The sequence below is a fragment of the Aspergillus ruber genome (assembly GCF_000600275.1).
Source record: "Aspergillus ruber CBS 135680 unplaced genomic scaffold scaffold00009, whole genome shotgun sequence".
NCBI lineage: Eukaryota > Fungi > Ascomycota > Eurotiomycetes > Eurotiales > Aspergillaceae > Aspergillus > Aspergillus ruber.
The window spans coordinates 367544-380102 of NW_024467305.1; the positions used below are offsets into that span (position 1 = coordinate 367544).

General features: G+C 50.1%; 5 protein-coding genes across 5 annotated transcripts; 2 read left to right on the top strand and 3 right to left on the bottom strand.

Annotated features, from left to right (window-relative positions):
• Nucleotides 1–599: 599 nt before the first annotated feature.
• erf2 (palmitoyltransferase ERF2) lies at nucleotides 600–3293 on the bottom strand. The gene has a single exon (XM_040781592.1). The coding sequence runs from the start codon at nucleotides 2906–2908 to the stop codon at nucleotides 1061–1063; it is 1848 nt and encodes a 615-aa protein (XP_040639876.1). The 5' UTR covers nucleotides 2909–3293; the 3' UTR covers nucleotides 600–1060.
• A 148-nt stretch (nucleotides 3294–3441) lies between these two features.
• On the top strand, nucleotides 3442–4420 carry EURHEDRAFT_411336 (uncharacterized protein). Its single transcript, XM_040781593.1, has 4 exons — nucleotides 3442–3718; nucleotides 3807–3850; nucleotides 3992–4193; nucleotides 4269–4420. The coding sequence occupies exons 1-4, from the start codon at nucleotides 3575–3577 to the stop codon at nucleotides 4317–4319; spliced, it is 441 nt and encodes a 146-aa protein (XP_040639877.1). The 5' UTR covers nucleotides 3442–3574; the 3' UTR covers nucleotides 4320–4420.
• A 129-nt stretch (nucleotides 4421–4549) lies between these two features.
• pmt1 (protein mannosyltransferase 1) lies at nucleotides 4550–7848 on the bottom strand (the record flags this gene model as incomplete). Its single annotated transcript, XM_040787586.1, has 4 exons — nucleotides 4550–5277; nucleotides 5332–5403; nucleotides 5491–7525; nucleotides 7586–7848. 4 exons carry the CDS (start codon nucleotides 7846–7848, stop codon nucleotides 4810–4812), a joined length of 2838 nt encoding a protein of 945 aa, XP_040639878.1. The 3' UTR covers nucleotides 4550–4809.
• A 660-nt stretch (nucleotides 7849–8508) lies between these two features.
• Nucleotides 8509–10660, top strand: EURHEDRAFT_498252 (putative pre-mRNA splicing factor). The gene is made up of 3 exons (XM_040785709.1): nucleotides 8509–8662; nucleotides 8718–8771; nucleotides 8839–10660. Exons 1-3 carry the CDS (start codon nucleotides 8569–8571, stop codon nucleotides 10290–10292), a joined length of 1602 nt encoding a protein of 533 aa, XP_040639879.1. The 5' UTR covers nucleotides 8509–8568; the 3' UTR covers nucleotides 10293–10660.
• Nucleotides 10661–10713: 53 nt separating this feature from the next.
• EURHEDRAFT_453883 (cytochrome P450) lies at nucleotides 10714–12325 on the bottom strand (the record flags this gene model as incomplete). Its single annotated transcript, XM_040784161.1, has 2 exons — nucleotides 10714–12057; nucleotides 12125–12325. The coding sequence occupies 2 exons, from the start codon at nucleotides 12323–12325 to the stop codon at nucleotides 10714–10716; spliced, it is 1545 nt and encodes a 514-aa protein (XP_040639880.1).
• Nucleotides 12326–12559: the final 234 nt, after the last annotated feature.

The window sequence follows — 12559 nt, forward strand, 5'->3', positions numbered from 1 at the left end:
TCCGTGGCGATAGGAAGCGGAAGGAAAATAACGCAGCGGGAGGATTCGTGACCAGACACTCCCCCCCTGGGGCTGTGGGACTGGTTTGGAAAACGGTGGGAGGCGTTGGGATTCTTCTTTCTCGGAGGTCCGGGGCTGTTTCTTATCAGGTGGTTGGATGGGGTCTGCCCTATATTTGCTATAGGAGGAAGAACATAGAAAGAAATTCCGAAACAGACGGACAGAACAGCAAACCGTGATCGCAAAGGAGAATGGAACGACGATCTTGAGGGGGGAGGGAGGGTTCAATGGGACGGGGGAAGGGAGAAGGAGAAGAGAAGAAGTTGGGAGGAAGAGGAAGAGGTGTGCGGAGAAAGACGTCTGCTTCGCGGAATGCGCACGACAGCGACCACTGTTACTTTACTATCTGTCTTTTCTTGTTTTGTACTAGCGCTTAGGATTCTGCCTGGTTATTAAGGAAGCTTGCATATTGGCTTCTTTCATGGCTTTATTCTATGTTTGATCTTATATATACATAGCCCGACGGCTTGCGCGCTGGCAGATATAGGCCACAACCTCGTATATTTTGACCTACAGTGAGGTATTTATTTGTTAAAAACTGCCATTGAAGAGAGTATCATACGGTATAGTTAATTATTATTCTCCATCTGTAGTATTGGTAGTGTAGCTATACATGTTCCTCATGTTGCGTAAATCCAAACAAATCCAATATTCAACACCGAACAAAGATATCTCAACGGGAAGAAGAAAGGGAAAAAAAAAGAAAAAAAAAGAAAAGGTAGATGAACGTATGAAGGAAGTATATCAGTTGGAGGATCATACATAATGAAGGTAATTGTCGAAGTGCTGTCGAAGAATTAGGAAGAAAAGTGCGTGTACATAGGAGTATCACGTAATTGGAGCCGGAAGGAAATAGTAAATGAAGGTATTGTAACCGCAAGAATTCAATGGAATCAATGAAATATGAACTGAAATGACTGATATGCCAAGGGAATCAAATATGGAAAAAGAAAGAAAAAAAAAGCCGAGAAAAAAAGAAGAAATATCAACATTGCTGATATTAACCCTGCTGCTGCTCAGCAGGCACTTGCTGCATTTCAATGCCAGTCTGAGCCTCGAGATCCGGTTTCCAATACTTTCGTTTCTCATTGCTCAAGCGCTGGTCACCCATTTCGTAGGGCCGCTTGAATTCCATGTACGTTGGTGGACGAGGCCGGAAGAAAACCGATAGCCAATTTGTGATAACATTTCCCTGAGTGAACGGCCGGTGACGGTCTGCCTTGACAAATTTGTGCGAATTCAAGTATTCCCGTGTTGTCTCACCACGTCCAACTAGAAAAAGATGGTATGCCCAAAGAGAAGCCGGATAGGGACCGGCCAATGCTCCGTAGATCACCATGGCCCAGGGCACCCGCAAGGTATCAATTGCAGAACCAAACGAGATACCCTCGCGCTCTCGATACACCAGAATGTGCGCAAGACTGGCGCCAAGTAGGAAGAATGCGAGTATTGTCGAATAACTGACAAATGTAAAAAAGTATCGGTAGTTACGGCGGCCGACACAGTTGTTGAGCCAGACACAGTGATGGTCCAAAGTCTCAACACAGTTGTCACAAACCCGACAATGGTAGCAGCGTGGAGGTCGCCAAATATTGCACGTTTTGCAGTATTTCACTGGCACGTCCATTGCGGCCACTTCCGAGGTTGCCAACTTGACCATGACCCAATCATTCGTTGGCGGTCCAATCGCTAACGGATCACCAGTGGGATCCGGTGGTGGCATCGGATGAAGATTACGCGGGATAACGCCAGGATCCACGACAGAAGCATGCACGAATGATGAAAAGCAGACGCAGAAGATGTACGCAAATAAAATCGGAATTGCCGGTGATATGTTGTGCCACAACCAAGGCGCAGAGTACGCAAAGAATAACGCAGAAGGCACAATCACGAGAAACCCAGTCGCGATATTGATGGGCTTGTCTCGGGAGTTTTGGAACCTCCCACCAGCAAAGAAAATGGTGTTACCCATAAAATATTCATAATTCTTGCCCAAACGACTCTGAGCTGGTTTCTGGCCTTGCTTTTCGATGGATTTGCGGGACGAGGCGTTCGAGGACAGCCGTTCATGAGCTCCGTTGTCGCGATGATCATGAGGATGGGGCTTGTCCTGCATGGACAGAAAAGAGAGAGGCGACTTTTGCGCCTGATCATGGGGCTCAGGAAACCTATAGTTCGCCGCCGGCAAGTTGAGCTGCTGGGGTGGTGTCTTTTGTTGTATCCGTTCGCGTTCGTGCAGAAGTCTAGCGCTTTCTCCGAGACTCCGTGCCGTCATATTCCCAGTAGGGCTTGCAGAGTTCGTTCGGTCCGGGATGATCGGATCTGTAAACTCCGTACCCCGCGACGGAGGAGCTTCCTGCTCGACCGGTGGGAGAGATCCTTGATGGTGCGTACTATTTGACACCAAACTCTTTCTCTTTTGACTTGCTCGGTCATTCCATTCATCAGTGGAGGCGGAGGTAAATGTCTCTTTAGTCATGGGCCGTCCCCGATGTGCCTGCAGTCGTTGCGAGGACATGGGCCGAAAGAAGCCCTGTGCAGTCAATGACGGAATATGTGTTCTGCTAATCCGACTGGCAGAGCTGCCGGGTCTGCTGGCGACATGGCTGGATGCCGCAATCGAACTTCTAGCGGGTGGGGGGCCTCGTCGCGACAGGGAGGGTTGCGATCGTGGTGGTTGCGAGGATGCACCGGTATAGGATTGTGATTGTTCGCCATCCTCCGAGATTATATCCGTCGCTCGAGAAGAGATTCCCCCGACGGAGGGGGGACGGGGGAGTCCTAACGCATGTTGTGAAGAAGGGGGTTGATCGTTGATCGCATCGCCCGGTTCGTGGTTGTCCGCCATTTTTCCTGATATGAGCCGTTGTATGTCTGGGCACCGAGGAAATCACAGGATCATGGTGTTATTATTCGCGAGACGAAAAAGAGCGCGGTGCAATTCGGAGAAGCCGGTCGTCGCAAATAAGGAGACGTGAAGGAGTGACAAGGAAGGGGTATTGATGCCGACAAAAAGATATCGATAGTAAGAATATTTATAGAGAGCGAAAGAATGAGGATAAAATATCGAAAGACCGAATAATGTAAGATCCTGAGCAGCAGTTAGCCTGAGTTGAAAGCGTTGCCCCCTCCAAGGCAAAATGACGCCCCTGGGAAGAGAGATACATACAAAACCTTTCGGGAAGGCAAAGACTGAGAAATGACAAAGCACAACACAGTCAGTGTCAGACAATTCTCACATCACGATTGCTTGAGACATAGACGAATCAATTAACGATAGACAAACAACGCACGAAATCCCCGGTGACGGCAGCAGCCCAACAGACGTGGTTCTATTAGTCTTGAATTGAAGCCGGGCGCAAATCTCGCTGACTCAGCACCACCAATCGCCCACCGGCCAACGGGATGTCACCTGATGATGCGCCGGCAACATCATCCTCAAGTCTCGGTTCTTCTCGCGATACTCAACCCTGCCGTTCCCTTGCGACAACAACGCCCGAGATAACCTCTCAAAATGTCCTCGATTGCTGCTATGGCTTCCCGCCGGGCTTTTGCCCGTCAGACCATCCTCCGTGCTCCTCCGCGCCGCTTCTACAGTGCCTCCAAGATGGAGGAGGCCGACCTCGAGAAGGCCCCCAAGCGTGACCCCGAGCTCTACGTACGTCCCCATTGTACATTGCGATTATATATATATATATATATATTTTTTTTTTTTTTCTTGGATACTTGGACTAATTGAGACACAGGTTCTCCTCGGTGTCATGTCTGGTGCTTTCCTGATCGCTGGATGGTGAATTATCCCCATTCATATTTTTCTTGCCTCGTCGCCCCCACAGTGGCAGCAAAGCCCGTTCCATGCGGCCAATTCCTTCACGATCCGCAACACAAACCAACATGAATACTAACGACGAGTTTCTTCAACTTTGTATAGGTACTTCGGCCGCAAGCCCACCTCTGTCAACTCCGAGAGCAACGTCCGGATCGGCCAGAGCGCTATGCCTTGGCACGCTGCTGAGGAGGACGGTAAGGTCTACAAGTACCAGTACCACCCTCACGGTGACACCTCCCAGCCTCTCCGGAACGCTCCCAGCGCCATGAACACCGTCATCGTTCCCAAGGTCACTCTTCCTGAGGTATGACAATGAAAACAACATGCATATTGGAAAGCACGACAGAAGGAAAGAACATGTTTACTGACGCGATGCTAGGACCTTCACGAGCGCTTCAACAAGCTCGGCAAGGAGGAGTGGGACTACTAGATCCGCAATTGAGAGTGAGTCCGAGCCGAGTACAGAGTTGGAGCTGAAGGTGGAGCTGGGGCAACTCCTGGTGTCGATTGCTGTACACTAGATTTACCGGCAAACATTATAGTTTGGGATTTTCGTGCGTAGGAGGTATGTGCATAGTTTTGCTTTGACGAAAATTGTTCAAGTTCTTCCATTGCACGATCAGTCCCGCACTACGGAATAATACTCCGCTATGCCATGCCTATACAAATGTAGGGTCTTATGCAAAAAAAAAAAAATAAAAATAAAAATAAAAATAAAAAAACAAATGAGTGGATTAGAAGATAGAAGATAGAAAATAAAATCTAAGTAGAACAGCCACAAATGTTTACATATCAAGAATAATGAAATTTGACTTTGCCAACGCCCATGAAAAGAGGCTTAAAAATGTAACTGATGAGAAGTAAATGAAAAAGAATTGACAACAGCTCATTATACATGCTCCCTGATTCCTTCCGATAAATCAGTCAGTTGCCTCGTTCCCTTCGCTGGCCGGCTTAGGCTCAGGCGAGCTGGATTCTTCAACTGCAACCGAGCTTTCTTCCCCAGCAGCAGGAGCTGGGATGTCTTCCACCGGTAGTTGTTGTTCCTTGTTCTCAACGGTCTCGGGGTTCGATCCTTGCACATCTGGATGCGGGGGCGCGACCTTGACTTGACCATCCACGACATCTACCTCGTGGCCATTGGCCAAACGGGATCGATACTCGTACCGAGTCTCAACGGAAACTTTACCATCTTGCTGGAGTTGCGCAACAAGGGATTCGGGAAGGACGTTGCCATTTTGGTCCCGGAATTCCACTCGTGCCTTCTTGCCCCGGATGGACGGCAGAGCCTCGGGGGTGACATTGGCGGATGGGTCCTCTACCTCAGAAGCGGCTTCCTTGACCCCTTCCTGAGGTTGCTGCTGCACTGGGGGCTGCTCAACAGGAGGCTCCTGGACAAGAGGGGCTTGTGCGGGAGGAGCATGGACGGGGGGAGCTTGCACGGGAGGCGCCTGTTGCTGGGTTGTTGGTACGGCAGCGGCCTTGCCCACATACTGAGTAACGTAATTATTGAGCTAATTCCTCCTTGTCAGTCGTTGCGATGCGATGCGATGCGCTTAGGATCTCCGTCGTGGAGGTTTTGTCTATGCTGGAGGACTTACGTCGGTGTGGAAGGTGTTGCAGTCAAAGTCCCAGGAGTCCAAAAGCTTTACTTTCCTGCAGGCATCCTGCGTCCAGGGGTTGCCATAGACGAGCGGAGAGTAGAGCATGAAGGTGAAGATACTCAAAGTAAGGAAAACGCCCATCAACAGCTTGCCAATCACTGGCTTTGAGGGCAGACCCAAGCTCTTGATACGGTTTGTAAGGAAGTCGACTTCTTGAGTGAGCGCAAGAATAGCAAAGTAAAGTGCCGGGAGGTAGTGATGAAGGAACAGTTGACGGGCCATAAGAAAGAATGGGAAGTAGTGGAAGAACCATCCAAGCACGTTGGGACCAATTTCATAATCGAATCGCTTGAAGTTGACGTTGCGATAGTCACTACAGTGTCGCTGCCACCGAATGATGGAAATTCCCTTGAAGACGAAGTAGATTGCAATTGCTACTGTCGACGACCACCAAATGAATGGGTTACCAAGGAGGTAAATCTGGCGGTGATCTTTGCCCCAGAAGTTGATGCCGCGGAGTAGCGTTGGCCACGACGGGGGACGAGAATCCCAGTTGTGAGATTCGGTCAAGCCGGCATTGGTGGTCCACATCACCTTTTGAAGTTCCCAGAACTTGCCCAAGAAGCCAGGGTGTTTGTAGTTGACCTTCTCTGTGTCTGCGGGGAGCATGGGGTGGGCGTTCGACTCAATGTACCAGAGACTGTTGGGCAAGCTGCCGCCCCTGGCGCAGGTCACTTCCTGCTGAGCCCAACCCCATTCAGGCAATTTGACCTTGTGGGAGAACAAGACACAACCAGTCATAACATGAATAAGTCGGAACTTGGTTTCGATGGTCCGCAACCGTTTCTTGGCCTCTTCACCTTGAGATGCAGACTTGACGATGTCAACTCGGAAGAGGTCATTTGCGTCGCCAGCGAATCCCTCAAATCCGTAGGCAGAGACTTCGAATTGCCAGTCCACATCAGTCACAGGAGGTCGCTCGTCGTGCGAGTGAAGTCTTCTATGAGTGATCGGGTGGTACAGCCGGAGGACCGCGCCATCATAGATGTTCTCAGCAGTGATGTTATCCCACGCAAAAATACCGGGGACTTCTCCATAGGGACCAAGAGGCTGAGTCTGGTTTTCGAGCAAGAAAATGTTATTCTCGTCCTTGTGCGGATACAGAGTGATCTGCTGCTGTTTGCTTCCGGTGGGGAACATGTGCGGGTGGGAGTGCAGATATCCACCCTGGGTGTTTTGATGGCGAAGTGTAACCCGAGAGCCGTACACAACATCAGCGGGGACGGCTTGCATAGTTTTAGAGTTCAGCGTTGCCTGGAATTCAGATGACATGAAACCATCTCCATCTCCTGGGTTTACCAGGCACAAGAAATGAATTGCGAACATTCCGCAATAAAAACCGATGGGAATGATGATAAGACAAAAGACCCGGGCGAAGAAATGTTTAAACCAAACGCGAGCAGTAACGGTTCTTGTATCTCCAAGGAGCACCCACAATTGAAGAATTGTGAGGGAACCAACCCAAGCAACCGTAAAGAGTCCAACCCATTTGACACTTAATGTCGCACCTAAGCATAGACCAGTGGCAGAAAGCCAGAACCACCATAGCCCACCGAAGGCGCGCGAAGGCCCTTGCTCTTGCTGGTTGGTAAAGCAAGTGAACGACAAAGCCGTGAGTGCGGTGAAAAAGACCAAGGGCGCATCAAGAAGAATCAAGCGGGATTGAGTGATGAGGGCATTCTCAAAAATCAAAACTCCCGCACCCATCGCGGCGGATGTGGTGTGGCATCCGGATGCCCTAAGGGTTAGGAACAGCAATGGCACTGTAAGCACACCCATAACCGCCGGAAGCATACGCATAGCAACATAGGGAACGGCGGGTTCAAGATAATCTTTGCCGATGTCTTTAAAGTCGAAATTTCCGTCAAAACCACCGAGCCATCCTGCAAGTGTAAGAAGAAGTTTGGCAAGTGGAGGGTGCACGTCCATAAAGAAGCGGCCTTTAATGTATTTCGATGCGAAACCACCGAAGCTGTCCCAATCCGTATCAGTACAATCATGCACCTCAAATCAAGTACTATATAAGACATACTGGACTTCATCGAAAACAACGCTGGAGGGTTGGTAGATTCTGAACAAACGAACCACCGCCGCGACTATTGTAATAAATGCGAGGACTCGGTAATCCTTAGTGGGCAATGCGAAAATGTTGTTATCCGTAACGCCGTCCGATGCATAACTCGAGCTTCCTGCCGATTCCTTCTTGCGATTCTTGGAATTCGGAGAGCGACTGGGAGAGCGCCCGGACTTCGGTAGAGGTTTCACCTCCAAGGTGTCCCGGGATCGGGTCATCATCATCGGGGGCTTCACCAAGCAGGTCGATCAGTACGTAGGGAGTGATTGGTATAGGAATGAAAGAGAATAAGAAATTGTCAGGGTAAAAAGGAAAGGATGACAGGTTGGTAGAGAGTAGGCTCCAGCACCAAGGGAGCTCTCAACTGTCCGACACTAAAGCAGACAGCACAAAAAAAGACGTTAATTAATGAGAGTATTGAAGCAAGACGTGATTCGCCATGGCAAAACAAAAGGTCAGAATTCAAGAAGGTTTTTTTCTTTAAAAAAAAAAAAAAAAAGAAAAAAAAGGTAGAAAAAGAAGAAGACGCCGTTGAGAGGGGGATCAGAGACACGTGTGGGACGAATTAGGAGGTGGTGGTCGAAAGCGTCAGAGCAGAGAATCCGCTTAAGGCCAGATCGTCGCAAGCCGGAATTGGAGAGGAAGAGAAAAGTAGAAGGAGCACAAAGGATTGTAATGTACTGTGCCTGATAGACTGGCAATTGAATTATCAACAATTTCTGGATGAATTGCCCTGAACCGGTTCTTTCAGTTCTCCTGTCATACCGTCAGTACTTGTCGAAAGCGACCAATCAGGAACCCAGCGGGTACCACACGCGCGCCTGTCATCTAAGCGCTGAGTCGCCACGCCAAGACCCCGTGATGAGGTCAAAGGACGAAAAGACTTGACTATCGCAAGAAGAACTGCTATTTGTCCACCATCAGCCAGCCAGCTTGCTACGATGGCTTCTACAACAAATGGAAATACCCCAACACTACCGGAAGAGGTGAACAAGCCGCCTGAGGGCGTGGTTTTGCCCCCGAAGGATATTCGAGGTGAGTGACCAAGCTTCTTTTCTAACGCGACTGGCGAAAGCTGACCATGAAACAGCTATTGTGGAAAAGACTGCAGGATACGTGGCTCGGAATGGGCTTGTTTTCGAAGGTACGTGTCATGGTCATCGTTACGCTACGCACCCGAGCAGTCTAGCTTATAACATGCTGTCCTTTAGATCGCGTCCGCGAAAAAGAACGAAATAACCCCAAGTTCTCCTTCCTGACCCCGAGTGACGCATATGCATCGTTCTACCAGTGGCGCCTTGTGGAGATAAAGGAGGGCAGAGGGACAGCTGTCGCGGCAGGGCGACCAGGGGAGGCTGTGACGGCACCTGAACCGGAAGAGCCCAAGGGACCAGCAGAGCCCCCGGGCTTCCATTTCTCTGCTCGGATGCCTATCATCAACGCGCAAGATTTAGAAGTCGTCAAACTTACTGCCCTTTACGTCGCCAAGAGAGGAAAGTCTTTTATGACCGCGCTTTCGCAACGCGAAGCCAGAAATTTTCAGTTTGATTTCCTGCGGCCGCAACACAGTCTCTATCAGTTCTTCACCCGATTAGTCGACCAATATACGATCCTATTACGGCAAGAAGGAATTTATGAGGCCACATCGGAACAGAGGAGACTAGCGGAACTGGAGTACAATGTTAAGAACAAATTTCATATCTTGGACCGAGCCAAGCAACGAGCGGAATGGGTGAAATACCAGGAGCAGCAGAAACAGAAGAGGGAAGAAGAGGAAGAACAAGAGCGCATTACCTATGCGCAAATTGATTGGCATGACTTTGTGGTTGTAGAAACTGTGCTTTTCACTGAGGCCGATGACCAGGCGGAACTCCCTCCACCAACATCGCTGAACGACCTTCAATCTGCCTCTCTGGAACAGAAGGCGATGATATCTCTTAATCCCATGCGGATCGAAGAGGCCATGCCTACGGACCTAGAGGAACCGACATACTACAACGCTTACCCAGTACAGCCCGAACCAGTGCCGGTCGTACAACCGGCCGGGCCAGTATTCCCTCAACAGCCAGTTCAACCTATGCCAGTGCCAGCTGCTGCTGCTGCTGCCGCCGCTCAGGAAGAGGAGCAAAGAGCTGCATTTCAGGCGCAGCAGGCTGCCGCACCACCAACCGGTCCCAGGAACGCCCAGCAACCGATGCGTATCCGGTCGGACTACGTGCCCCGTGCCCAAGCCCGACGACTCAACAATGCCGGCCCAACCGCACTGTGTCCCAACTGCCACCAGCAGATTCCAGTGGCGGAGCTGGATCAGCACATGCGTATCGAACTGCTCGACCCGCGTTGGAAAGAGCAGCGTGCCAAGGCCGATTCCCGCAGTGCGACAACCAACCTGTCGACGACAGATGTCTACAACAACCTCAAGCGTCTTGCAAGCCAGCGTGGCGACGTTTTCGACTCGTCCGTCCTCCCTGGAGCTACAGACCCTGAAGAAGAAGCCCGGAGAAAGCGCATGGCCACCGGAGCGCCACCAGCGCCCAGTGCTGAAGGTTTCCCGGGAATGGCACCCACGCAGCCGATGGTTGGGCCATCTGGAGCACCGCCGCATCCACAGAATATGAACCTTGAGGATCAGATCAGACATCTTCATGAGCGATACAGGCAATGATTTTGGGTCGGGGCGGATCATTTTTGCGGCGTTTAACTTGGGAGTTAGGGCTTAATTCACTTCTTTTGGTTTATTGTATAGTACTTTAAATCTTCAATTGAAAGCGGGTGTGAAAGTGATACCAATTGACATGCTTTAGTTCGCCAACTTTTGTATATCGAGGCTCTCGTATTGCAGATAGCAGCCTCAGCATAGCGACCTCTATTCCTACCACAGCATACTCTCTATTCCTCCTTGACAAACCGCAAAATCTGGACTTTGAGGTACTGTACTTGCATGGCTATACCCGGCTAATATGGTAGAAAATGGTGGAGCCACGGCTCGGGCCGAAAATGGATCCCAATCAACTCGTTTATTAACTGTTAAGTGCATCTTCTTATGAAAACAGACTACAATACTAGCATAGTACAAGCCCTGCTCCTCATATTTTCCGCTGACCATCACGCCTCTCCCACCCAATAACCGCCGGCTTCATAGGCCCCGAAAACAGCGACGAGTAATCCGTTCCCGGCACACCCTTCTTTCCATCCACATTAAACAATCGAACATGCCGCACCATCACCGCCAAAATGACTCCAAGATTGACATATGCGAATTTCTCGCCGATGCACCGGTGACGGCCTGCTCCGAATGGGAGGTAAGGGCTGGACGTGCCCTTGGAGACGGCGCCATAGCCGTAGTCGACTACCTCTTCGTTCACACCACCATTATCGTCTTTCTGATTGCTTTTATCCCAGCGATGAGGATCCCATTTGTTCGCGTTGGGGAAGTAGTGGTCGCTTAGAGCGGTTACGCCTGGGGAAGCGAGGAGAACGTGACTGGTTGGGATTATGTAGGGCGTTCCTGCGACGTTTAGGGGGTTCTTCACTTTACGCATCAAAGAGTGGATGGATGAATGAAGGCGGAGTGTCTCACGAACGACATTTGAATGTAGGGGTAGGCGGTCAAGGTCCTGGTACCGAAGAGAGAGCCCTTTTCCATCATGGTCAAGGTTGGCTAGTTGTTCCTGGTAGAGTTCCTCAATGACTTCTGGATGAGCGGCTAGCCGCAGCATAATCCAAGACCCGATTGACGAGGATGAATGCTGACCGGCCATCAGCAAAGTGATCATAATATGCGCAATTTCTTTATCGGGGACGGGTTGCCCATTTTTGTACGTGCAGTCCATGAGGTTCGATATCATGTCAGATGAGTTTGTCCCTTTCTCGCTATGACGACGGTCATTGATGATATCAGTGTAGATAGCCCTCATACGCGCATGGGCAGCATCCCGTTTGTTATTGTGAGGCAACGGCGCCCAGGGCAACATGAAGTTGATAGGGCTAAACCCCTTGTCCAAGTCGTGATAAAGACCCGCAAATTCCGCCGTGAGCTTTGACCGAACCTCTTCACCTTGCAGGGAGCGCGCAGCCGTGAAAATCGTGATCTCAGCCATTGCAGCAGAGATATCCACCCGGCCGGAAGGACCCTGAAAGTATGGCGAAGTGTCTAGGTACTCGAGAACTTCCTTCTCGATGAGCGGGACATGAGACTCCAGTGCTGACTGAGTGAGACCGAATTTGATGAACTTCTTCTGCTCCATCAACTTGGCGTTGGAACAGTCGTATACGATGTCTGAGCCAAAGACCGGCGTTGTCAGGGGGCTATAGACTTCCTCTGCGTTAACGTCTTTGAGTTTACCGTTGAGGATGAACTCGTTCCCTTGGATACCCAGGTAGACGGTGGTTTTCTGCCCGAGGAGGATGAAGGTGAAGATATCGCCATACTGTTGAAGAGCGCTCGTTAGTTATCATGGTTCGAATCCCATAATATCGGACAGCATTTCAACTCACCTTCTCCCGGCAATCAAAGAAGAACTTGTACGGGTCTATACCATAGCTAATGGTACTTCCCAGGAAGGGGATCCAGTGGAAAACCACGGGTGGTTGGATTTTGTTCCATTGACGAAGGAGCAGTTGATATGCCACGTTGATGAGGATGGTCAATGACAAAGCCACCGCCGTATAGGCCCCCAAAAGAGTTATCGACAACATAATCATGCTGTAGAGAGGAAGCTAATGATACTGGAAGCGAATTTAAATAAAATAGAGGGAAGAGGAACGAAGGCAACCCCCTGACGCAGGCACAAACGCACAGAAGGCTCAATCCTAGTTCGCAGGTACCCTCGCATCGTTTCTATTTCCGTCTTGAACTTGATATCAGATTAGTTTCATTTGGCTCTTATTCGTCCTCCTTTGGCTGATCTTTGCGGAGGCTTCAGCATTACT

Coding starts and splice junctions, on each gene's coding strand:
- erf2 (XM_040781592.1), bottom strand. CDS start 2,908: ATGGCGGACAACCACGAACCGGGCGATGCGATCAACGATCAACCCCCT.
- EURHEDRAFT_411336 (XM_040781593.1), top strand. CDS start 3,575: ATGTCCTCGATTGCTGCTATGGCTTCCCGCCGGGCTTTTGCCCGTCAG. Junction 3,719..3,806: donor AGCGTGACCCCGAGCTCTAC/GTACGTCCCCAT, acceptor ATTGAGACACAG/GTTCTCCTCGGTGTCATGTC. Junction 4,194..4,268: donor CCAAGGTCACTCTTCCTGAG/GTATGACAATGA, acceptor ACGCGATGCTAG/GACCTTCACGAGCGCTTCAA.
- EURHEDRAFT_498252 (XM_040785709.1), top strand. CDS start 8,569: ATGGCTTCTACAACAAATGGAAATACCCCAACACTACCGGAAGAGGTG. Junction 8,663..8,717: donor GCCCCCGAAGGATATTCGAG/GTGAGTGACCAA, acceptor ACCATGAAACAG/CTATTGTGGAAAAGACTGCA. Junction 8,772..8,838: donor GAATGGGCTTGTTTTCGAAG/GTACGTGTCATG, acceptor GCTGTCCTTTAG/ATCGCGTCCGCGAAAAAGAA.